General features: G+C 46.8%; 1 protein-coding gene across 5 annotated transcripts in view; it reads left to right on the forward strand.

Moving 5' to 3' along the window:
* Positions 1–305: 305 nt before the first annotated feature.
* The window catches only part of NCS1 (neuronal calcium sensor 1), a 132,246-nt gene continuing 106,224 nt past the window's right edge, over positions 306–26,327 (forward strand). The window contains exons 1-4 of one of the 5 annotated variants that reach the window (XM_075905249.2): positions 306–404; positions 802–885; positions 10,291–10,438; positions 16,512–17,295. In XM_075905249.2, coding sequence (XP_075761364.1) covers positions 17,232–17,295 — 64 coding nt within the window. In that variant the 5' untranslated portion in view covers positions 306–404; positions 802–885; positions 10,291–10,438; positions 16,512–17,231. Of the gene's footprint in view, positions 405–801; positions 886–7,224; positions 7,435–10,290; positions 10,439–16,511; positions 17,296–26,327 lie in introns of those variants that run through there. The other 4 variants (XM_075905250.2, XM_075905252.2, XM_075905248.2 and 1 more) reach the window with 4 other exon arrangements.

Raw genomic sequence — 26,327 nt, forward strand, 5'->3', positions numbered from 1 at the left:
AGCTGTAAGAAGCCCCATGCCTTGTCCTATGTCCTTTTAAACCAGTTTTGCAGTTTGACTCAATTTCCCATTTTCAGGAAAGGTTAAAAAATCCCTGTTAGCTGTGAACTGGTCCATTTCTGGCAAAGTCTGGAAGTGGCTCAGCTGCAGTGTGATCTAAAAGCTAACCCTCCTGCTCTCTCTCACTTACTCAGCCTAGTTTCCGCTCTACTCACCACTTCATGGCATAACTATGCAAAGCATTGGCCTTTGCCTCCCTTGGGGAAAGCCAAAAGGGGAGGCCTCCCATTGCATGAAGCTATAGCCAAATTGGAGAGAGTACAGAAAACAGCAGCAGCTATTAAAGGGGGAGAGGGAATTGGCCTATCATGGAAGATTAAAAGAAGTAAAGCTGCAGATGCAGGGTAAGTTATGACCAAAGGGAGCAGAGAAGGAGATGTAATGAGCTACAATATGCTTGGATGGCATAACCAGCAAGCAGCATGGGGAATTAATTGGGGTGAGCCAAGGCCCTAGAATGCAGAATAATGGGCTGGGGGGAAAGGAAAAACGAAATGTTCAAAGCTGGCTACCAATACTGCAGAGCAGTCTCCCTGGTGAAAAAGAAAGCTCCCTTGCTTCAAGTAATTAGTACTTGACTGGACAACTTGCTACTAAATATACTGTAGGGAGCAATCCCACACTGGCCGAGGGCTGGACTAGATGCCTGGTTTATCATTCCTACCACTAATTACTAGGTCTTTGAAAAGTATCAAATCCACTATTTTACTCTCAAACCATGTTTCTCCCTCTCCTGCACAGATGGCATCAGCACAGCTACCACCTTCAACATCAGTTTGCTGGAGGGAAATGCTTGCAGCGTGTGTTCTCTCATCTGTATTCCCGGTAAGTAAGGGACAGTTAGTGCAAAAGCTAAACAGAAATAGCTGCTGGAACTTAATGATTCTAGAATGCCTGCCTATTGTCATGAATCACAGCAGCCTTAGGGGAGGCGACAGCCAAACTTGGCATGGTCCTATAGCGAGCATTTTTTTATTCAATCTGTTACACTGGGATGGAAAGTTCTAAGATGGGCAGAGACCTCTGCAGATAATGGATTTGTTCATAAAGCTTAGGTGTGTGTTTAGTATGAGACTTGGGAAAGAGTCCTTTCTGTCTGCATTATCCTTTTTAAAATCAGACTGGATCAATAGTGACCAAAACTTTTTACTACTTGCCAACGGCTAGCCTGTTTTATTTGCAGCATTGACAGCATGTGGAGCGTGTGAAATAGACGAGCTCCCAGGAGCTGGAAATGGGAATGTGACTCTCAAGTAATTCCTTTACATCAACTGGTTTCAATCGAGTTCGCAGCATGAAAACCGCTGGCACAATTGTGCTTGAGGGTCAGACAGTTTTTTAGGAGCACCCTGGACTAAGGACTGAATGGGATGCAGGGACTGAGCTACCTTTCTCATGTCTTATTTATTGGACCTGAGAAATTCTGGTTGAAAAGCTTAGATGCTGCATAAGCAGAGAGTGTATCTGCCCAAGGTTAGCAACATCCTTAACCTTTCAATTGCCCTCGAGTCTTGCATTAAAAAACATGTTTCTCTGCTGTTAACTCACACACCACTCCCTTTGCTTCATACTTTCTTGCTCAAGCCTAGAGGCACCCTTTCTTTCACTGAAAGATTTTCTTTGAAACCAGCCATTAGTGGCCCTGTGTCCCATTGGCACGTTCTTCATGGTGCTGAATACAAGACATCAGACATTTGGAAGAAAAGAAAAATCCATTTCTCCAAATCTTGCATCAACCCTGAATGGCCCATGACCTGATTGTAGTGGCGGTACTGTAACAAATGACTGTTCATTGCACAGTTAAGAGCCTTAACCCACTTAGTGCAGACACAACTCTGCCATGCTCAGCCTTTGGGGCCAATGTCACACCAAATCCACTGTCCAGTTAGGAATGACTTCTAGCTTGAAACCCAGTTGGGAGACTCAAAACAACTGGAATAAGGGGAGCATTGTCTTCTTTGAAAAAGACCCATGAGGGGCTGTGACGGGGCACTCGGGCCCCGCACTGGGAGCTTGCCGGGAGGCGACGAGCGGGATGACGGGGCACTCGCGCCCCGCACAGAGAGCGCGCCGGGAGGCGCCGAGCAGCCACACGGGGGGGCGGAGAACACGACCCAGCCCGCCGCGGTGGACTCCCGGAACGCGCCGGCAGCCGGCGCGGGGAGCGTCGGGAGGCAGCGGGCGCCGCCCAGCAGGGCCCTAGAGGGAGGGGTCGGGGAGGCGCAGGGGGATGACGTCACGGGGGAAGGGTGGCCGGGAGGCGTCACTCGGGAAGTGACGCAGAGGGGGAAAGGAGCCGGCGGGGGATTTAAACTCGGGGCTGGCACGGCACGGGGGAGGACGGTGGACGGAGCAAGGGGAGGAGAAACGGAGGGAGAGGTGAGGCAGGAGAGGTCAAGAGAAGTGGGCCGGGAGGCCTGGTGGAGTAGGAAGCGGCCCAGGGCAGGGTCGTGGAGCCCGTGAGCGGGTGTGTTTTGGGGCATTCCCCCATCCGCTAGGGAGGGACCGCGGGTCCCTGCCTTTAGGGCCCTGGGCCGGGGTTCGGAGAGGGGGCGGGCCCGAACCCCCCTACTCCGCCGGCAGGCCGATCCGGCTCGGGTGTAAGCGCGATCTTGCGTAATAAAAAGGGCCATCGGCCTAGATGGCGGCTACCCAGGCTTAGCCTTCTGTGGTCAGATCAGCAGTTAGTGGACTCCGAGGAATGAACTAGTTTACAGGGGCTCAGAGGAGAGTGGTTTCCCATTTGCTGGCTGTGCAATCCCAGAAAATGTAAAATCCTCTGAAGGCCATTGCCTCCCCTTTGCTATGCTGTGTCTTAGCTACAGTGTTTAACACACAAACAAGTAAACAGGAGAAGAGCTGATTAGTTCACAACAGCCAGCCTTCTCAAGGTTTACGTATTAGCATAATAATTAGTGCCCCAGAGGCCCTGGAGGGAGCACGGTCTTTAAAAAAATATACTGAAATGTAACAAGATAAATGAATCGTGTACTGAATAGTAGCACTTACCACGCCATCTGCACATCTGCTTTTAGAGTACAACTGTGTGCTCAGCCTTATAAAGTCATGTTCACTTCCAATGCTTCTCTCCTTGTCCACAGATTAACACTTATAGTCCCATAGCCAGGGCAGAGGAAAGAGAGCCAGCCCCTGCCTCCTTCCTGCTGTCCCCCTTCCCCCCTGTCCTCACTGCCTGTGTGAGGTATGTCATCCTCTGCACACAGCACATTTATATGGCAACTCCATATTATGTAGAATACAGGCATAATAGAAACACCCGGCAGGCCTGCTGGAGTTCAGGGTCACTCTGTGTTTTATGTTCTTAATCCTGATTTCTGAGGATTTTGTGAGTTGGCTGGTTATCTCTCTGCCATCAGAACGATTACAATACCAATCTGCTGCCAGGACTTGAATTAGCATTTTGCCTTTGCGTTAATGTGACCTGTTCTGACTGTAGTGGAAAAGCAACAGCACTTCTGTTCACAGCTCGTCCAGTCTGAAAGGGCTTTGAGCATCTGCCTTTTGATAGCCCGAAAGCACAGGAGTCAGAGTCGGTGCATAATAGACCTTATTCTGCCTCTGAATCACACCTCTCTGAGTTCCCAGTATGCTTAGGCCACGTCTCCATTTACCGGAGGTTCAATCTTCCGGAGTTTGATTTAGCAGGGCTAGCAAAGACCTGATAAATTGAACTCTGAGAGCATCCCCATCGGCGCTGATATTCCTCTCGGTTGCGAGGCGTAAGGGAAGTCAATGGGAGCATTTCTCCCATCGACTTCCTGCAGCCCCAGAAAACTGATGGAAGGTATGTAGATTTCAGCTACTCAGTACAAATAGCTGGAGTTGCATATCTTGCAATCAATTTTCTCCGCCATTGTAGATCTGGCCTTAGAGACCCTTTGATATCAAGCCAGAGGAGAACAGGCCACACATGTAGGATTGACCAATTTTAACCCTGGGATTACTCCATTGATGCCTGTTACACTATGGATTCATTTGACTCACAGTGGTAGAATTTTCCTGGCCTCCTAAATGTTACGATTTCTGTGAAGGTGGCAGGATTTTCACTGCTTTGGTAAGAGGATTGGAACCTGTGACATACACACAAAGCACAATTCATTCACTGCTCCCAAAAGGCAGGTGCTAGAGCAATAGCCCTGCAAACTGGAGGCTTTTCTTCATCCACCGCAGGGGCAATGCATTTGAGACTTTCTTTATGGTGCTTAGTATGGAAGGACCTCTTCCAGCAACAGCAGGGGAGTTTGCTCTCCGTGGCACTGCCATGCTTAGCTTCTCCTCTAAGGCTGCCAAGAATTTCCTTGGCTTTTGTCAGTTTGAATCAGAGCATCGCTATCTTAAAATAGCCAATTTTTGTAGTCAGTGAATTAATTTTGCTGTGAAAGGGAGGCCCATTGGTGCCAGCTGGCAAAGGGTTCACTGTGCTTTGCAAGCAAGTTCTGTCTCAGACCTGACACCCTCACTACACCTAATACACTGCTTCCATGGTATTCATCCAAAAAGGAAGAGGTCTGTTTGGAAAGCTTGTAACTTCATGTTACTCGTAATCATTGTGAGATGTGATTAGGGTGTATATTTAAGGAATATAACTATATTGGAAATTATGTTCTTATGGAATGCAAGGAAGTCACCAGAGAATAATTGTCTTGACAGTGCCTCGTTCAAGCGAGGAGGAGTTGTCACCTCTCTCCAATTAGCCCACATAACATCCACACTTGTCTATCTTTGCACCAATCCAGAACAGCCAATGGAAAACCATCAAAGGCAAACAATAAATACTGAAACTTACTGGAAGTGAAAAGGATCATAAGGCAGTGAAGGGATCACCAGGTTTGTGGAGCAAGATAAAAGACTGATTCAGGGTGGAAAGACACCCTCTGGATCCATTCACTAAGGAGGTGATGAGCTTCATGAAAGACTGATCCTAGCTTCTGAGTGCTAGCAAATGCTGTAAACCAGTGAACTTTGTGTTAAGAATCTATTGTTTTAGGCCCTCGTTCAGGTTTATGATTTTGTCTGGTATGATTTTGGTTGTTTTCATCACTTGCATTTGTTTCTATTTGGATCACTATTCTTTCTTAAATAAATTTTCCTTTTATTCCTGTAATCAGTATAAGCAGTGTGCATCATATGGGAGTGGTGGGCTACTGTAAAACTGCTCTGTTGGGGTCCACTGTTACTTTGGGAGTGGTGGATCTAGAATTTCTATGGGTATCCGGTGATATGGGACTGGATGACATGGTGTGTGTGTGTGGGGGGGGGGGGTACTTTGAAGGGACTTAGGGACACCGATTGAGGTTCTCTCTCACTCTCACACACACAAAACCATACCCCTCCCCCCCAGACAGACTACTGCAGGTGCACGTTGGTGAAAGGAGTCAATGGTTGAAGTATGTGGCCCCCTACTGTGAGTAGGGGTATTTAATGAGTGGGGTTGCAAGGTGTTTCCCTGAAATAGCATCCCTGCTATGACATAATGTCGCCAAGTATGCATCTGTTTCCACCTACAGCTAGCAGAAGCTAATTCACACTTCCCTGGGATGCTGCAGGAGATGATTGAAATGGGCACACTTAGTTGTCCAGTGCCATGGAATAATGACAGAAGATGGGCAAGCAGGCCTGGCAACATATACAGCCTTTTGGTCTCTTATCTCTGCCACAATGATCACACTACATAGGTACGCGGAGCAATCATTGAGTGATGTTGGTGTCCTTGGTACCACACTGACAGAGAAGGTGGCATGGCCTCTGCTTGCCAGGAGAATTTTCTTACTCAGGTGCAGGAGGGGATTTCTCATTGCCTGCTCAGCACCATGACAGAGAAAGATCCAGTCTCTGTCCTGTTGTGTGCACAACCTGAATTAGGCTTGAGAGGATCATGCACGCTCTAACCATCCCTGGCCTGAACCAGGGCAAGCCACAACACCGCAAGTGAGGAAGACATTGTACAGGAAGGACCAATAGTGGATCATGTTCAGTGTCCTGCCTTCTGGACCAGTCTCAAGACCTACCCAGCCTGATGCTCAGCCTACTGAAGTGGAATGTTATGGGAGTATGTTTTCCCTGAACTCTGATGGGCAGTAGCATCTGCCTTGCAGGCTGAAGAGGAAAGATGGTGCAATGGTTAGAACAGGAATCTGGGAACCCTAGGCTGGGCTCTCCATGCCTTTATTCCCCTTTGGTCAACAGGAATTACAGCAATGCCAAGGGATCTCAAGCACCTCTGCTAACTACAGCTGTATGGCACGGAAAAAAGGTGATTTCTGAAATAGTCAGTTTGCAAGCCATGTATGGCATTATAGGTCAAAACCAACCCCTTGGACCCTATCCAGAAGCAAACAGACAAGCAGGAGAGATTACCCTGCTGGAGAGATGCCCTGGGTGTTACCTTATGCCGCAGCCAATTTATTTCTCACCCAATGGCCAATCTTTACATCACTAGTCCAGTTCAGACAGCTGGACTCTACCTTTGGATGTACACCGGTGCTTGCTTGGAGCTTCTTCCTTGTGTCATTTCTTCTGCTTTTCCAGGCTACTGCTTTCCCTTCAGAGGACCAGTCTGCTCTGTTTGGCACCATACTAGTATATGTTTTGCAGATCTTGTAGGTTTTGCAGATCTCGTACGCTGCACCCCGTGCAAACACCTTGCAATAACCACAGCAGGCAGCCAGTACTTTGCTTTTGGCAGAAGCCACATGCACACCCCTTTGGTGAAACACTAAGCGGAGGGCTGGACGCGGGGGTAACATACCTGCTTGGATATATCTGGGTCAGCGGTTCTCCACCTTTTTTATTTTGGAGCCCCCCCTCCCAATGCTCTCAAAACTCCAGGGCGCAGCCAGGCCACCACAACTGGTTTTCTGCATATAAAAGCCAGGGCAATGGCCAGAGACCCCACATCAGGAGGGCACCACAAAGCTCCATTTTGCTGCGGCGTCAGCCCTGGGTTGCGGGGCTCAGAGCTGCAGGCCAGGCTGGGCAGAGCCCCCGAAATCTGCAGAAGGCACCAGCCCGACTCAGAGGCAGCAGCCCGGGGACAGGGATGTGTCCGTCAGAGGGTGACCCTGCCCCTCCTCCAACAGGACCTGATGGTCCTTGCACGTGTCCCCCCCCCCCCCCCCCACGACGGGGCGTGGAGGGTCCCCGCGTTCGCCCCTCGCGGCGGTCGCGGCGGTGCTGGGAGCGGCAGGCGCCCGGCACGTGCTGCTGGGCCCACGCGTGTCCCTGTCCCGCGCGGGGCGGCCCGGGCTCGGCATCCCCTGCGGCAGGAGGGGGAGGAGAGAGGCGCCGGCCGGGCTGCGCGGCGCTGGGAGCGGGGCTGGGCCGAGGCCGCGGCGAGCCGGGCGGAGCAGAGCGGTGAGTACCCGGGGCGGCTCAGCCCGGGCGCCGCGTGGCACGGTCCGGAGAAGCGGAGCGTGGAGCGCTGCGGGGACCGGCCCGGGGGCACCGTCTCCCGCGGCAGCTGCCGCCCGCGCTGCCCGGAGCTGGAGGGGCCCGCGGGCTGGGAGCGGAGGAGCCTCCCCCGGGGACCAGCGAGAAGCCCGAGGGTGTCGCCTCATCCCCCCCCCCCCCCGCGGAGAAGAGGGAGACGCGAGGTTGCTGGGGGGGGGGGGGACATGGGGGAAGCTGCCTTTAAATGGGAGAAGCCTCCCGCAGGCTCTTCCAAGGCCACGTGTGTCGCCCAGGAACAGGAGCCAGGCCCCGCCGGGTTTGCTGCCTCTTCTCTATTCTTGCCAGTTCGTACCCTCTGGCTCTGGCCCGCCCAGCAGCTCTTCCAGCCCCACGGGTTTCAGAGCAAACAAACAAAAACCCCCGGCCCTTTCCTCCACTCACTGCCTGTGCCTGGCCAATATCCGTCCTTTTGGGCAATGTCTCTGGGAGAGGAAGGATGGTTTTGTGGTTAAGGAACCAGATGGGGACACCAGGGCTTTGTGATTATCTCTGATTTTGTGTATGTACAGAACCTAGCACAATATGGCCCTGATCTCAGCTGTGTCCTTTAGCTCTGCTTCACACCACTTGGGACACACAGGATAGGTGCATGTCTCAAAACATCGTGTTAACAGAGGATCCTGGCTGTGCACAGATCGTGCATTACTGTGATTTGATTAGGTGAACTGCTGCTAGCAGAGCCGGAACAGCCTTTCACTTCTTTGGGGTTTATATTTTCCACTCTCTTTTGTTTAAATAGATATATGTACATGTATGCAATGCAAAGACAAGGGAAGAAGAGAACATTTGCCTTGTGAAGTAGAGTGAATGGAATGTACAAAGGGTGGCTTATCAGATGCTACCATCTATAGCCAATATTTTCATGAATCAACTAGTGTTGTAAAATCCCAGTTAATCAGTTAACTGGGTTAAATGTTATCCCAAGAAAAGTAGGATTCAGGCTTCCACTCTAGCACTGCATTGGGGCTGGCTGCTGTCTCCCAGCCCTGGGTTGGGGTTGAGGCTGCCACCAGCTCCCCGCTTCCAGCCCGTACCAGAAGAAGCCCCTACCTGCAGGGCCCCGTGGTTCCCAGCAAACAGGCTGCTCCGTACAAGTAAACTGGAACCGGTAAGCATCACCCATTTAGAGTGATACTTACCGGTTAACTGTCTAACCTTTCAAATCCCTAGAAGCAACTGCAATCATAATAATAAAATGGCATTGAAGTCTTAAATTAAAAAAAAAAGACTCATGAAGGCAAATAATGTGCTCATTAAATTATCTTTGACTGCGGAGTGGTTATCCCACCTGTAACAAAGAATGTGTTTCTCAAGTTAATAGACATGCTGGGTACCGATTAAAGAGAATTCAGTAATTCTATTAAACCCATTAAAATAAATACCCAAGGGGGGGAGGGGAAGCTTGTTACAGAAAAAGATTTTACTATACACTAGATTTACACATTTCAGAATTCTTCCAGTAATAATGTAGAGGATGCTCTAAACCCCTTTGGTGCTTTTCATTTATGCATGAACTTTCTCCCTGCTAGCCTTGTTTGATCACAGGGATGATAGAATAATGAATATAGTTGAATGAATAATCATTTCCATGGCAGCAGATTGCAGTACGGTGAACAGAAGGTGAATAAATTCAGGACACAAACAGTTGGTTAATGGAAAAGCTAGTTCTGAGTCTTGAGACTTAATACCATTTGTAGCATGCTGTGTCTGTTGTTACCCTGCTGCAAGAGTACCCAAGGTTGTTGCTGATCACACTGCAGTATTTCACTGCAATGTGATAAAGAGAGCTGCCCAGGACAGTAATTTATATCTCAGAAGGGAGACATAGGTGAGTTTGTGAAGCAAGACTTCATTCAAGTGCTGGCCCACCATTCAGTTTCCTCCGTAAGGAAATTACTTCACAATTTCATTCATGTACAGATACTCTGCACATGCTGCATGTTTAGTTAGAATTCTTTTTCCCCTTTTTGATCTTAAGCCTGTTTGCCCAGAGCAACGTGTGTCTTTGGAAATAGCATTCCACCCCAGCCAGCACCACCACTACCCGTTTTACTTATGGTGAAAGACATAAAGCCCACGGCATTAATTAGGGAGAGAAATTGACTAACTTAGTTTCTGATTATTTTTATCATTTCACCAACTGATCCCAGCTTCTTTGTAGTGTTTTCTGTGGCATAGGAATGGTAGGGTTTTAAAGTTAATTGAATCCTATCAATATCAGTTTCTCGCAGCAGAACTTTGTACTAAAATGATGAGTCTGGAAGGAGAGCATCTGGGAGGGTGTTGCTTATTACAGTACCTTCTTGAGACCTCATCTTGAGAGGGGGCCCTTGTGCTAGGGGGTGCTGAATATAAAAGGCAAAAGATAGTCTATGCTCCAAAGAGCTTATAGTTTAAATATGCAAAGTAGACAGGAAAAGTATTGTTCATGCAGATGGGAAACTGAGGCACAAAGGAATTGGTTTGGCCAAGGTCCTCCAGGGAATTTTGAGGAGGAGCTAGGAATTGAACCCACATCTCTAGAGTCTCACTCAGTGCCTTACTTGCAGGCTTCTTCTTGCTGTTGTAGGGGCCTTTGAGGATAGCATGTGTCTGTTTCACCCTTTTATTGTTACTTGTACTACTGTTGTGCCCAGGGGCTCTAAGCATAGACCATGGTGCTGTACAAATTCAGAACAACAAGATGGCCCCTACCCCAAGCGGTTTACAATCTAAATAGCATCTAGATGAGAACAGACTCTTGTCATGTTATGCTTTCAGATATGCTGGATTCTCTTTACTGTGAAGTCTTTAAATCAAGATTTGAGGACTTCATCTGCCCTACAGCGAGTGAATGAGATTTCGTGGCCTGTGATGTGCAGGAGGTCAAACTAGATGAACATGATGGCCACTTCTGCTCTCAAAGTCTGTGAGTCTATGATGTAAATCCCTAGTAACTCACTAGAAGTCAATGGATTTATTCCTGTTTATGCTAGTGCGTAAGAGAGAAGAATTTCTGCCCCCTTTCTTTTGTCTCACACCGGTATATTCCCTTCAGCCCTTTGTGGCCCAAGTGGGGGATGTGCTGATAAAAGATGCTGCTGTGTTTTTAAACTTTGCGTCCTTAATGAGCTTGTTTGTAGAAGGCTTGCTAATAGAGGATTGTGTATTTTAGAAATGTTTACTGTAGGGAATATGTCCCTGGACGATTGACTGTGGCAGTTAAGAAACATACCAATCCATGCCTGCTGCCCCTCCTGTTACATATAAACACATGCACAATTTGCACTGTACTCTGCAGGGTTGCAGAACAGCTTTTCCTTTATTACAGTGTCTATTATTTCCCTCAGCAGTTGCTGAGGTGTAAGGAGGAAGGCATGTCTGGGCAGCCCAGACAGGACTTAAAAACACAGCATAAGAAACAGTAGGGCAGCAGTACAGATAATTAGCGCATGCACAGGACTTTCATATACTGTAAGACTCGATGACCAATTGTCCTTCGGCCCTCACCATGCCTAGGTAACCTCCTCACTCCCAGTACTGGGTCCATGGATCCCAGCTCCTAACATCAGCCATGTGGTTTTGTTTTTTTTCCAGGCTAACCTCTTATAGAGTCATAGCAGTGTGGGACTGGAAGGGACCTCAACCGATCTTTCAGTCCAGTCCACTGCAGTCAAAGCTAGGGATGTAAGCAAGTAGTCGAGTCGACTCAACTGCTCACTTACATTAACCACTTAAAAACCGGTTCTCCCCAGCACTGTTTTCCTGGCGCTGCCTCGTCCCTCCCCCCATGCTGCTGCCTATATCAGAAGCAGCAGGGGGGAGAGAGGGTGGGGGTGCTGCTGCAAAGCAGCTTCTGCCCATGGCAGGCCTAGACTCCAGCAGCAGTCCCTAGTCTGGGACTGCTGCGGCTCTGTCCCGGCTCGCACCGGACAGGGACCTACCCCTGCTGCAGCTCTGCAGTTTAAGTGCCCAGCTCCTACCACATTTAAACTACAGAGCTGCAGCAGTCGATACAAATTGTATCAGCTACACAATTAGTCAGTTGCACGCCCCTTAACATCCTTAGTCAAGGCAGGACTACAAATAGCCATACCACGCCTGGTATAACCTGTTCTTAAAAACCTCCAATGATGGAAAGTCTCAGAGGGATAGCTGTGTTAATCTATATCTGCAAAAACACCCATGGAAGCTTATGCCCTATTAAACCTGTTAGTCTCTAAGGCCATGTGTATACCAAATGAAGGATCTATGCTGTATTGTAGAGTAAGTAAGGACCCGCTAAATGGAACGCTGAGAGCTCCCTATTTACAGGCAGTCCCCGGGTTACGTACAAGATAGGGACTGTAGGTTTGTTCTTAAGTTGAATTTGTATGTAAGTTGGAACTGGTACATATTGTAGGGGAAACTCTAGCCAAACATTTCTCCAGAGCTCAGTTTTATTCTCCCACACCTCACTTCCCTCAGTCCTTTATTCTCAAACTGAGGTGTCTGCTGAGAAAAGCCGCTCCACGTCTCCCTGGTCTGCTGGGGGGGGCGCTAGCTTTGCATCTCCCTGGTCTGCTGGGAGGAAGCAGCTAGTGCGGGGTTGCCTCACCCCGTTTGTAAGTAGGGATCCGATGTAAGTCGGATCCATGTAACCCGGGGACTGCCTGTACTCTGGTACTTCTTGCAGTCATGAGGAGTAAGGAAAGAAGATGGGAGAGTTTCTCCCATCAACCTCCCACTATGGGAATGCCGGAAAAATTCGGTTAAAGGTAAGTTGACTCCAGCTATGTTATTTACGGAGCTGGAGTTGCATATTTTAAGCTGACCTTCTAGTTTAGTATAGATGTGCTCCAGGACTTTTCATTGTTTGTCTAATGATGGAGACACCACAACCTGCCTAAGCAATTTGTTCCAATGCTTAACCACCCTGACAGGAAGTTTTTCTTTATGTCCAACTTAAACCTCCCTTGCTGCAATTTAAGCCCACTGCTTCTTGTCCTATCCTCAGAGGTTAACAAGAATATTTTTTCTCCCTTCTTTTACGAACTTGAATGCTGTTATGATATCCCCCTCAGTCTTGTCTTCTCTAAACTAATCAAACCCAATTATTTCAATATTCCCTAGACCATGTTTTCTAGATCGTTAATCATTCTTGTTGCTCTTTTCTAGATATTCTCCAATTTCTCTGTATCTTTCCTGAAATGTGAGGCCCAGAATTGGACACATACTCCAGTTGAGGCCTAATCAGCGTGAAGTAGAGCAGAAGAATCTCTTTTCATGTCTTGCTTACAACATGTTTGCTAATGCACCCCAGAATGTTTGCATTTTTCACTACAATGTCACACTGTTGATTAATCCACCATAACCTCAGATCCCTTTCTGCAGCATTCCTTTCTAGGCAGTCATTTCTCATTCTGTATTTGTGCAATTGATTGTTGGAGTGCTTCGCATTTGTCCATGCTGAATTTCAGGACAATTTACTACAGGCCATTTCTCCAGTTTGTCCAGATCATATTTAATTGTAATCCTATCCTTCAGAGCACTTGCAACCCTTCCCACATTGGTACCACCTGCGAACTCTGTAAGTGTACTTTCTATGCCATTATCTAAATCACTGATGAAATTATTGAGCAGAGCCAGATCCAGGACTGACCTCTTCAAGACCATATTTGATATGTCCTTCCAGCTTGACTGTGAATCACTGAAAGCTATGCCAGTTTTTCAACCAGTTATGCACCCACTTTATGGTAACTCTAGGCTGTATTTATCTCGCTTGTTTATGAGACAGTCATGCAAGGCAGTATCAAAAGCCTTACAAAAGTTAAGATATACTATACCTACCATTTCCCACCATCCCCAAAGCTTATTATTCTGTCAAAGAAAGCTATTAGGTTTGATTTGACACAATTTGTTCTTGACAAATCCATGCTGCCTACTGGCATCACCTATTATCTTCTAGATATTTGCATATTGATTGCGTGGCTCTTTGCTCTTTTTCCTTTCCAGGTGCTGAAATTACTCTGACTGTAATTCCCACTTTTATAGATGGTGGCTGCGTCTAGATTGGCAAGTTTTTCCGCAAAAGCAATTGCTTTTGCGGAAAAACTTGCCAGCTGTCTACACTGGCCACTTTGAATTTGCGCAAGAACACTGACGATCTAATGTAAGATTGTCAGTGTTCTTCCACAAATACAATGACTCTCCCATTTGGGAAAAAGCCCTCTTGTGCAAATGCTTTTGCGCAAGAGGGCCAATGTAGACAGCTGAGAACCATTTTGGGCAAAAAAGCCCCGATGGCAAAAATGGCGATCGGGACTTTCTTGAGCAAAACCGTGTGTAGATTGGCACGGACACTTTTCCGCAAAAAGTGCTTTTGCGCAAAAGCGTCCGTGTCAATCTAGACGCTTTTTTCCACAAATGCTTTTAACGGAAAAACGTTTCTGTTAAAAGCATTTGCGGAAAATCATGCCAGTCTAGACGTAGCCGGTCAGTATATTTGTTCTCTTCCCATCCTTAGTTTCTCCTGTCTTCCTTGGGTTTTCCAGGATAATCACTAATGGCTCAGATCAGTCAGCTCCTTGAGTATTCTAGGGCATATTTCATTAGGCCTTGGCAACTTGAAGACATCTAATTTGTTTAAGTAATTTTTAACTTGTTCTTTCTCTATTTTAGCCTCTGAATTTACCTCATTTTCACTGGTGTTTGTTATGGTAGATTTCTCATTGTTACTAAACTTTCTGGTGAAAACTGAAACAAAAACGTCATTTAACTCCTCTGCCATTTTTTGTTACTGTTTTTCCCATGTCATTGAGAAAAGAGCCTACCCTGTCCTTGGTCTTCCTCTTGCTTCTGATGGATGTGTAGAAAGTTTTCTTGTGATGCTTTATGTCTCTAGCTAGTTTAAACTCGTTTTGTGCCTTGGTCTTTCTAATTTTGTCCCTACATACTGTGTTATTTGTTTATTATTTATTCTTTGTAATTTGATGCAGTTTTCACTTTATGTGGGACTCTTTTTTTCAGTTTCAGATCATTAAAGTTTTCCTGATTTAAGTCATGGTGGTCTCTTGCCATCCTGTCTTTCCTACACAGTGGGATAGTTTGCCCTTGTGCTCTTAATAGTGTGGGGTTGCCAGATGGTTTCAACAAAAATACCAGACACACTTGACATTACATCACAATCTACATTACATCTTATTTAGAAAATACTGGACATTTATATTTTCTTATTTATATTTTTTCAATTTGTTTCCTGAACAGAAAGCTCAAATATTGGACTGTCCGGTTTAAAACCGGATACCTGGCAACCCTTATAGTGTCTCTTTGAAAAACTGCCAACTCTCTTGAACTGTTCTTCCCCTTAGACTTGGTTTACACAGGATCTTATCTACTGACTCCCTGAGTGTGCTAAGTCTGCATTCTTGAAACCCATTATCTTTATTGTGCTCTTTTCCTTCCTACCATTCCTTAGAAGCATGAACACTTTCATTTCACGATCACTTCACTTTCAAATTCTCAACCAGTTCCTCCCTGTTTATCAAAGTCAAATCTAAAACACCCTCCCCCCAGGAGTTTTCTCCACCTTAAAAACTGTCTCCAGTACATTCCAAGAACTTGTTGGATAATCTGTGCCTTCCTGTATTATTTTCCCAACAGGCTTCTGTAGCTGAAGTCTCCCATCATCACCCCATGTCCTGTGTTTGGATGATTTTGTTAGCTGTTTAAAAAAAAGACGCAACCAGCTCTTTTTCCTGGTTAGGTATCGGTAATAGCTCTTGATCATGACATCACTCTTTTTTTCAAAACCTCTGTTCTTCTTCCTTCCCCGCCCACTCCCCTCACCCTAAGCAAGCAGTACTCCTCAAGAAATGGAACGGCCCGCAGAAAGGGGATTGGCTGCTGAGGTTACTGGCTGGGCAGTCAGAATTTTGCCTGTTTATGGGTTCCAACATTAGCGTGTTACCTATTGCATGGAGTTCAGTCTTGATGTGTTTGATGCATAAGGGGTAGTGAGGTTCTGTGATAAACTGGTTGATATGTAATGGTTCACTATGTTGTCTTTAAGAAGTTCTAATTTTAAAAGCAAAGTACTCATGTAGCTCTTTGAGGGACTGGCTTCAGAAGGGAAAAAGTCCCTTTCACCAATAAAAATGACAGTAGCAAGACTCATAGATTGCAGTACAATTATTTGATCACTTCGGAGATAAACAGTATAAGTAGAAAACTGAGTAGAGACACATCAGATGGGCTGTAAGTTGATCACCTGCGTTTCATTCAGCCTGATAGGCAGGGTGTTTCTACCAGGCCTATCTTTAATATTTCAGAGAAAATGTTTACCTCCTCTGAGATAAAGAAAATATTGATTTACAAAGATCTGTCAGTGATGAAAATGTATTTGTTTCTTGCAGGCTGGTTGCACACGCGCCATAAATTCCCCCACAGGACAGAAAGCATGCATACACCTTAGAGTTATCTACAAAATTTGCACAAAGTCACTTCTTTGAAAATTATTGCATGCCAGGAAAACATCAAGAAAAGCAGAGTCTCAAGAACATAGGCAGGGGAATTTGAGAGAAGAAATATCTTCAAAACAAACAAAAACATTGCTCTGGTGCTAGAGGCAATAAATCTCATTAATGAGACTTTGCATCAAGGCAGAAACCAGTACAGTGGCAATAATAATCCCATTTATTTACGTAGCACATATTTCCAAATTTATTGTTGCCACGTAATGATAAAACAAAGGCAGATTCCTCATTGGCAGAGGGCGAATCAAAGGATCCAATCAGCCTCTTCCATCCACTTCTGATCTCAAGATAAATAGATGACTTTGGAGAGAGGGGAGCAGGGTGTGGGAATCTTCAGTCTCCATTAGACACTCAGCTCCAAGTTTAGAGACAACAAGCATTTTCTCTTCAGGCCCCAGAGGGAAGAAATCAATACATCTGCAGAGAAAGAAGAAGCTATTGAGTTGTTTTGAATGAAAATGTTATTGGTTTGTGTTTTTTTTTCCCTAGAGGATTGATCTAAAAGGAAAGTGAGGAGACAAGAAAGGGAGACATAAGACATTGGCCTGCTGCTGTCTGACTGGCAGATTCCAGTTAACACCTTATCAGCAGAGCAGCAGGCAACAGCAAATCCTGCCCGCTGAAGCTACATAGCGAAGAAATAGGGGAGGGTGTTCTGTAACCAGGGACAACAACAGCAACACTCCACAGAGCTACCGGGAGGATACAGAGAGACACGCGCAGATCCTGCACAATAACCTTCCTTTCCAAGCAAGGGGAGGAAAATCAAATCAACCTGCAGTGCTTAATTTTTTATTAAGAGAAACCATGACTCAAATGTGAGCACAGCTCGAATCACTGCGAACCCCCACCCCCAAAACCCTCTTCTGAAGTGGAATGTCGCAATTGTGTTTATTATTGTTATTCTTCAATTGAAGAGTGGGGTAAAATCCTCCCGGACTGAAATCCTATCTCCCAGCAAGGTGAGAGCACCACTAAAAGAAAAGCATTTCTCCCCTCTGCCGCTTACTCTATTGCAGCTGCTGCTTTTTTGGTTTTTAAAGAAACATTGTTCTAGGAAGGAGAGGAGATTGGAAGAAGAACCCAAGGTGGTTTTGATATTTTTTTTTTTTGCCAAGACACGACTTCTGATGACCCCTCAGTGAAAGAGGGGGAGTTACCAGGCAATATAGAGATTTACTGGTCTGGAGGAAGAGCTGCTGGGCTGTAATGGGGAAATCCAACAGCAAGCTGAAGCCTGAAGTTGTGGAAGAGCTGACTAGGAAGACGTACTGTAAGTATTTGAACCCCTTACAATTGGGCAACTTTCCGATTGTTCTTGTGCTAGGGGTAGGGATGGAGTAGGAGCCAGTCATGATCAAAAGATGCCATTGACTTTCCGTAGGGTCCTGCTGTTTGCCTTTAGGGGCTGCCATGTGCTATTTGCGTGCCACCTGCATATGTTTAGGGGAGGGATGTGCAAGTGTGTCATGTTTTGTATCATTGCATCATCTGCTGCACTAATAAAGAAAGCAAAAGAAAAGGCTGGTGTTTGAGGGGGTCACTGGAGAGGGGGGACCCCGTGATGGCATCATTAGTCCGCGATCAGCCTGCTATTCCGGTGAGAAGCACCAGACAAGCAAGTGTTTCTTTCTAGAGAAGCTCAGCCTGGTGATTCAGACATCACGATGCACTGAAGTGTTGGTGAGGAGAGTGGAACACCCCCATCTTCCCCCAAACATCTCCCATGAGGTGGGAGGGAAGAGCATGAGCGAGGCTAGGGGGAAGACAGAAAATAATGGTCACTGGTAAAACATTGCAGCAATCTTTGGTTTGTGGGAGAATCTGTACTGATTTCTGAAATTCTTTCCCTTCCCTTTCACTCCTCCCCCCCATCCCCTGTTCGTTTTTTGGTTTATTTTTAGTTCAGAGTGTTGTGTTTTGTAGAATATTGACGGTTTCTTAATCATTCTCCTAAGAGTGCTCAGAGGCGCTGCTGTGCTTGGTGGCAAGAATTCAGAGGTTAGCCTAGAAAGAGAGGAACATAGAGAGTTATTTATTATAGCGGGCAGGGATCCAGGGAAACACCCCTCAACCCTGAAAAAAAATTCCTCCTATGTCTAAGGAACCCATAACTCACAAGCAAGGAATGCCATCCCCTCCACGACCTGCATTATGACTTGCGAACTCGACATGCACTTTTCGTGGATCTACAGCTTCCCGACCTTTATGGGACTGTCTCACCCTCATCTGGGCCATTATAGCAGGACCAAGGTAAAGCCAAGAGGGAATATAGAGGTGCACAGAGGGAGTCACATTGGAGTTTGCTTCTCCTTGTTTGCCTCTACTTTGGAAGCAAGACACTTGTTTAATGCCAGGTCCCAACCATTTGTAGCTTTAAAAGTTTGCGTTCATCAGCATTGTGAGGCACAGTGAGAGGTCAGACACCCGAAAACACCTTCTTTTCCTCCAAGAATCTTAATCATCTGCTCCGTCAAGTGGGTGGATTTTTCATTTGAATCGCTGATGTAATCTTATTAGCACTGCAAGCTGCTGGACTGCTCTGCTTAGTGAGCCCAATGTGCTCGAAGGGTGTATGGAAGAAAAGCAGGAAGGTACAGCCAAGGCTGCTGTGTTCCAGTCTGCCTCTCTGCGCACAGGTTGGAGGTATAATTGTTGCATAGCTGGAGAGCAGTTGAAAGCAAACAGACCCAGGAGTTCTCTCTCCACTATCACTGTGCTGCAGTCCCATGGCAGCACTTACCCTAAAAGGCAATAGCTTAGAATGCAGCAGGTTCTTCTAGAGGGAACGGAGCCACTCTGGTGCATTGCACAAATCCAGCATCCACTGGGCAGCCTGGTGCATAGAGCATTAGTGCAAGGCATCAGGCTTCCAAGCTGACTTGGGCCTGCAGTGGCATGATCCCATCTCCATTTCTGTCCTTCAGACCAGCTGGGGATAGTTTCAAGATGATCCGGCACCATCACAGACTTCTGTGCTGGGTGGTACCAGACCCTGGGCTACCCTTGACCTCGTCTTTTGTCTACTCTGTAGTTTCACTTTACACAGCAGTGAATCCCTCTGGGGAGAAATATGTTGCAGACAAAGGACCATGGTATCCTGTGTCTTGCCAACAATAGATGCTGAACAAGTATAATAGTATTGTGAAATTGTCATTCATGTGGCGATGTTTCCATTGCTAGCTGAGGCCAACTAGGGGTCATTTGTTTTCAATCACTCATTGCATCACCACTATTCTTCTCTTCAGTTCTCTCTTCTGCGTGCCCAGTTTCTCCTTGACCATTAAAAAAAAATCCCTCGACCACTTGGTTTTGGTTAGTCTGCCCAATGACAAGCACTATCAGAAACTATGGGCCATGTTTTCAGCTAGCTGCAAACTGGCCTCTGCTTTTACACATTTTTTCTTCCACATGCAGCTCACGGTACTTTTTTGTAGGTCCTCCACTCTCATTTGGACATGCAGATTGGGCAACAAAGTGCATGCAGCCAACACTTGGGTGCGTGCAGATGAAATTGGGTTGTGTGTACAATGGTGGCCCTATAAAATAGGCAGGCCTAACAGTCCAGGCTCAGAGTTAGATCTCATGGCCCAAATTCTCTTCTGGTAAATAGTACCATCTCCTTGCCATCAGAAGAATTGTACCCATGTAACAAGAATGGGACTGTTTGTTTAGCTATCCTTATGCCAGACCTCCTTTATGGAGATAATCACTTTTGCTAAGTGTTCTGCATCTTTGCTACAGCTGTCAAGAAGAGTGAGCACTTTCCAGTCTTATCTAGGTACTTATATGTCCCTCATCACCAGCCAATTTGAAAACAAGTCCAGTGGCACCTTAAAGATTAACAGATTTATTTAGGCATAAGCTTTCATGGGCAGAGAGCCCCTTTGTCAGATGCGTATGTGGGTCTTTGCTCATGAAAGCTTAGGCCCAAATAAATCTGTTAGCCTTTAAGGAGCATAGGACTCCTTGTTATTTTTGCAGATACAGACTAACGTGGCTACCCCTTTGATACGTATCCTATTTGAGCACCTCAGATTGTATCCTGGGATCCTTGGGAGTTAGAGAAATGCTGTTATCCCCAGTTACAAGTGGAGAACACTGGCAAAGGGATAATTAAAGGGCTTTCCCAAGGTCTCTCTCACACACATAGAATCTTTAGCTGAGATGGGACTTGAACCTTGATCACCTCTGTTTCATGCCCTGTCTACTAGACCCCTCTTCTTATCCTACAGAAGTTACACTGGATACCTGGATCAGTCAGATAGCAAGCAGCTCCTCAAAGAAACTAAAACTTCCTGATACCCTGTGTTACCTGGCCTGATACCCTGCCTCTTATCATTCCATCTTACACTGCTGTCCATCATAGCACCGCCTATGTGAAAGGCCCAGCAAAAGAAGCCACCATGATGGGATGTGAACCCACAACCTTTGCCTAAACTCCCCAGTCACTGTGGGAGTGGAGCCCTGGGTTGGCTGTTACACTGCAGAGCCCATCAGCCTTCTGTTTGCTCTGTTGATAAATTGGAACATGTTCAGAAAAGAGCCAATTAAACCAATTCAAGGGTTGGAAAACCTCACTTATAGCGATAGACTCAAGGAGTTGAACGTATTGCGCTTCATAAAGAGAAGGCTAAGGGATGACGTTACATGGGTGTGGCAGTGCTCCAGCTTTGCCTTGGGGGTCCTGCACATCTAGGCAGCTAGCACTTGCCTCAGAGGCTCACTGTAACCCCTCATGTAGCCTCTCTCCCTTACTGGAGACCAGGGGTCACGGACTCCTGAGCCACTTTCATCATAGGCCAGTCAAACAGGTTTGGGGTGAACCCTCTCTTTAGTCCCAACCTCCCCCTTCAAGGATAGTCTCTGTAGTGCAAGGAGGTTGAGGGAAATCCAGGCCCACGCTAATGGCAGCAACAGGTAGTGTTTCCTCCTCCACCAGAGCTGCAGAGTACTTTCCACCTGGTACCTGACCACCTCTTTCCACTCTTCTATAGCACACCTCTTCACTCCCAGTCCTTGCCTGCTGGCCCTCCCTGAAGGGAAGCCTTTTAAACTAGCCCCAGCAGGTCCTTAATGGGCTGCAGGTGTTAGGATTAGCCTGTTGCTTCTGGCAAGCTCTTGATTGGCCCCAGGATCTTCCTGATTGCGCGGCAGCAGACATGCAAATTTGTGAAGCAGCCCCTGCCTTGGTTATTCTGGGAACAGAAAATTATTCACCCAGGGTATGTCTACACTACCCCGGGATTTGAATTTCCCAGGCTTCATTTGCATGTTGCCAGGCACCGCCATTTTTAAATGTCCGCTAGTTCGGACTCCGTGCCCACGGCTACACGCGGCACGAACTAGGTAGTTCGGATTAGGCTTCCTATTCCGAACTATCTGTACACCTCGTGGAACAACATTTAAAAATGGCGGCGCCTGGCAACATGCAAATAAAGCCCAGGAAATTCAAATCCCAGGCTTCATTTGCAACTCCGGTTGCCTACATTAACCACCCTAGTTCGAACTAGGGTGGTAGTGTAGACATACCCCCAGAGGTCTACCTTCTATCAGACTGCAGTAGCCAATTAGTCTGGGTCTGTCACATGGAGTACACATATTTGATAACAGGCTCTTAAGTCTAGCAGACAAAAGTATAACAAAATCCAGTGGCTGGAAGCTGAAGCTAGACAAATTCAGCCTAAAAAGAAGGTGTACATTTTTAACAGTGATGGTTATCAATCCTTGGAATAATTTACCAAAGTTCATGGCAGATTCTCCATCACTGGCAGTTTTTAAACCAAGATGGGATGTTTTTCTAAAAGGCATGCTCTAGTTCAAGAAGTTCTGTGACCTGTGTTCCACAGAAGGTCCGATTAGAGGATCACAGTGATTCTTCTGACCTTTGACTTTTTGAAGCATAGTATGTGGGCCAAATTATATTGTGAATTGAGATACATGTATCGACAGCTATCCCCTCGGTGTGTCTGTGACAGGCATCTGATGATAAATAACCAGTCTTGTCCTGTGAGGTTAGGATTCCGTTGTGTAGTTCCCATGACATGAGCCATGCATGTCTAGCCCAACTGCTAGCGCACCAGATCCCAAGAGGGAATTTCCCTCTGTTACATCATCGTATATTGGGGTGTGTGTGTTAAAATAATGCTTTAGTTGCTAATTTGAAGGGCTGCTGGCTTTTAATGTTTATAGAACTCCCCTTCCGTTGCTTTACTGTACAAGGCTATCCGCAAGTACACGGAAAAACTTAAAAAACAACTAACAGTCTTGCAGCACCTTAGAGACCAAGGATACGTCTAGACGACAGGCTTTTGTCGACAGAGGCTTTGTCAACAGATACTGTTGACAAGGCTTCTGTCGATAAAGAGCGTCTAGACTACATCCAGTTCTGACGACAAAGCAAGCCTCTTTGTTGACATGAGAGTGTAGACGTAAAGGACAGTGTAGATGCGATAACGCCTTCTGTCGACAGAACTGTGTGGACAAAAGGAGTTATTCCTCATAGAATGAGGTTTACTGCTGTTGACAAAACTGCCGAGTTCTGTCGATGTTATGTCTACAGAACTCGTCGGTAGTGTAGATGCAGGTATAGTTTTGTCGACAAAAGTCCACTTTTGTTGACAAAACTCTGTAGTCTAGACACACCCTAACAAAAAATGTACATGGTATCATGAGTTTTTGTGGGCTCAACCCACTTCTTCAGGTGAATGGAGTTTAAGGGGTCCAGTTTTCAAATAAATAGCACAGAGAGGGGATGGGGGAGAGAGAAAGAAAAAAAGAGGAAAGATTATCAATGAGAGTGTCCATGCTAAATGAAGCTGATAAGAGTACCTAGTACGTACACGTTCTATAGATGCACATTGCAATGGAGAGCTGGGCTGTGTCTCAGAAATCTTATGCCGCACTTCCCCTGTTCAGAACAAGTTGTATTGGAGCGTGTGGTCAGGATGGCATGTGGAGAACAGAGAACTATTCCAGTTCTATTCCAGTGAGACTGCTGACTTGGGCTACGTCTACACTGGCATGATTTTCCGGAAATGCTTTTAACATTAGATCGTCAGTGCTTTTCCGGAAATTCAAGCGGCCAGTGTAGACAGCTGGCAAGTTTTTCCAGAAAATCAGGTGATTTTCCAGAAAAACTTGCCAGTGTAGACACAGCCTTGCAGTATTAGAAGTCAGATTTTAAAGGTGTTTAGTTACTGACAACTGCAGATAGACACTCTAGTGAGATTTTCAGTTGTAACAAGCACCCATATCCTCAAAAGTATTTGTGCCTCTAGCTCCTATTGAAATCAGTAGAAGTTAGGTGCCTAACACCATTGAGGATCTAGGTCTAGCCCAGGGGTAGGCAATAATTTTTGGCCAGGGGCCACTTCAAAAATTTTTGAAGTGTCCCTGGGCCACCCTGGAAGGAGTGGGGCCTAAATCGAAAGGGGCGGGGCCAGGATGCTTCTGGGCTACCCCGCTCCCAGACCATGATTACTCTGAGGGTGGGGGAGCCCCTTCCCCCCCCCCCTTCCCACTAGGCACCCATGCCCCTGTCCGGATGGAAAGAGGCTTTGCACGCTCTCCCACCCGCAGGCCAATCAGGGCCTGGGGGCAGAGGAGCGTGTGATGTCTCCTTCCACTCTGCGAGGAGCGCGTAGCACCTTGAAGTGCCAAGTGCTCCTTGCAAGGCGGGAAGAGGCTTCCTGTGCTCCCAGCCCCCAGGCCCCTATTGGCCTGGGGGCGGAGGAGCAGCAGAGCCACCGCGGGCCGGATCAACCCGCTTGGCAGGCTGGATCCAGCCCGTGGAGGCGCTTTTGGCCACCCTTGGTCTAGCGACTTCTCTGCATTTTTCAGCCCCTGAATATCTTTAAAATCTGGCCCTGAGGCCTCATTGCTTTCCTAAGAAGTGTCCGAATTAAACCATCCTGACTGGAGCCCAGATGAAGTGTAAAGAGAGATCTAACCTTTCTTGGGAGGCTGGGCTGTTGCCCCATAGAGGAGTACAGTGGAAGTCAACAATAATTAATAATAAATAATGTAAATCTTTGCACTTCCACAGAGCATTTCTCAGCCTCTTAACATGCTGCATAATAATTTATTAAATCTCCCAATGCTCATTTGAGGTAGCTTGGAAGGACAATTTTTGCTGCTGTGCATTTTGTCCCAGGAGGAAATAACTGCTTGAATTGCAAAGTAAGTGCTTTCTGCCCTTTAGCCTTCTAAAGGCCCTGAGTCAACAAAGAACTTAATCATGCGCTTAACTCTTAAGTCTGACTGACTGCAATGGGAGCTCAGCATATGCTTAAGTGCTTTGCAGAACTGGGGCTAAAGTATCTTAAGTTGTACCCCGATCTGTGGTGTGAGGGCCCGTGGCGTATTCTGATCCTCATGGCTCACTTATTGCTTGTAATCAGAACTCCCTGTGCTGTGATGATAGGTTGGGGTAGGCAAGATCCAGCTCGCCAGCAGATCATGCCCGCCAAGCCCTTTGATCCAGCCCATGGCCCAACCTGCTGCGCTTCTGCCCCCAAGCCAATCAAGACCCAAGGGCAGGGCAGCGTGCAGTCTCCTCCCCCCTCCAGGAGCACATGGTACCAGAGGGAACTGCCTGCCAGCTGTTCAAAACAGAAATTTGCCTTCAGAAATAGAGGTGCAGTTTGAAAAAACGGGGCCCAGAAAGAACAAGATACCCTTCCTAAGAACTGTCTCCTATTCCACATTACGTACCGGTACTTTGTGAAATTTAAACTCATTCCCAATATGATTCTCTCCTCCAATATCATTTGCTACTCTTTTACAGTACAGCACAAAATTGACTCAAAATACTGCACTGAATTAATGGGTGTTAATTTAAGAGCAAACTATGATTATTGATGGATATGTACTGTGGAATTTAGAGGCTGATTGAATTCTGCAGGAAAGAAAAAGTTAAAAGGAAAAAGTTAAAGTCAGCAGTGATAATACAGGTTAGACCTCCGAAAACCAGGACTCTCTTGTCTAGCAACATTGGACCATGGATATATCTTCCCAGGACTCGGCTGGGAGTCCCAGTGGCAAGAGGGCTAGTGGCTCGGAGCCCAGTGGTGATGGGGCTGGGACTGAGGTTGGAGCCCCAGTAGCACAGCCAGGGCAGCGGCAGCCCCTGTAGCAGGGCCGTGGATGCGGCAGTCCCGGTAGTGGAGGCGGGGCTGGGAATGTGGCAGCCACGGCAGCCCTGGGAGCGGAGGCAAGACCGGGGATCCAGCAGCCCCGGTAGTCAAGCAGTCAGGTCCCGAGGGTGCCGGACCAGAGAGGTCCAACCTGTATTAGAATTGGGGCTTGATTATGTTTTATTTTTCAGGCATTGGGCAAACCTGGTGCTACACACCATTCCTTTAGTGGAAATGGTGTGTGTAGCAGGTGTCAGAATGGTGCAGTATATCTCAGGGGTCTGTTGAATTTTCTGCCACTTACTCTCTGCCTAAAACACCAAACTCATTCCACTGCAGACGTTAACGTGGAGCCGGGGCCAAACAACTGAGCCAAATGACAGGCGAGACATTTTGGAGGCAAGCTGGATCAGCACTCTTTGTGCTGCCATGCACAACACCCTGCTGGGTCATACAGTTCTTGCCCAGAGCAATAGATTCCAAGTATGTCACAGATTTTTGGAGAAAAAGGGAGCAGGGAAAGCTGCTTTCTGCAGTATCATGCTGTTCATCCCCTCCCCCTGCCCCGACTCATTAGTGGCTGGCTGACAATGATAATCTAACAAGAGGGAGGATTGAGGAGTGCATAGAGGACAGAAAAGACACTTGGACTGTGAAGCTGGTCCAAACCCTAGAAATTGGGTGGCAAACGGTGCCAGAAGACCATCCATTGTGAGGTTATTGTTGGGCCCCAATAAGGTTCATTAGCCAAGCTGATACATTTTAAAATTCTCCATTGCTGATCAAATGAAGCAGAGAAAGGATCATAAAGATGGAGCAGAGTGCTTAGCACCTATAGTGGTCTGCATCTGTGGATCTCAGAGAAACTTCATATAGACGGGCAATTTTATTAGACACATTTTGTAGACAGGAAAAGCAAGGCACGGATGAAGTGTTTTTCCCAAGATCACCTAGAAGTAGAATCCATCTCCCTCTCTGAATCCAGGCCCCTCTCCAAACCCAGCTGCTTTCTACACAGCAGACTTCACTGTTACACCACCAGATACCCCAAGTTTGATGTAAACCATGCTTACCAACTAGCCTTTTCTGCCTTCTGTTTAGGGCTGTGTCTGCATTAGGCATAGTTACCTTATAATGCCTGCTGTTGCTGCTGCCAGTACACCCCACA

The sequence above is a fragment of the Pelodiscus sinensis genome, chromosome 23, assembly GCF_052426305.1.
Source record: "Pelodiscus sinensis isolate ZL-2025 chromosome 23, ASM5242630v1, whole genome shotgun sequence".
Lineage (NCBI taxonomy): Eukaryota > Metazoa > Chordata > Testudines > Trionychidae > Pelodiscus > Pelodiscus sinensis.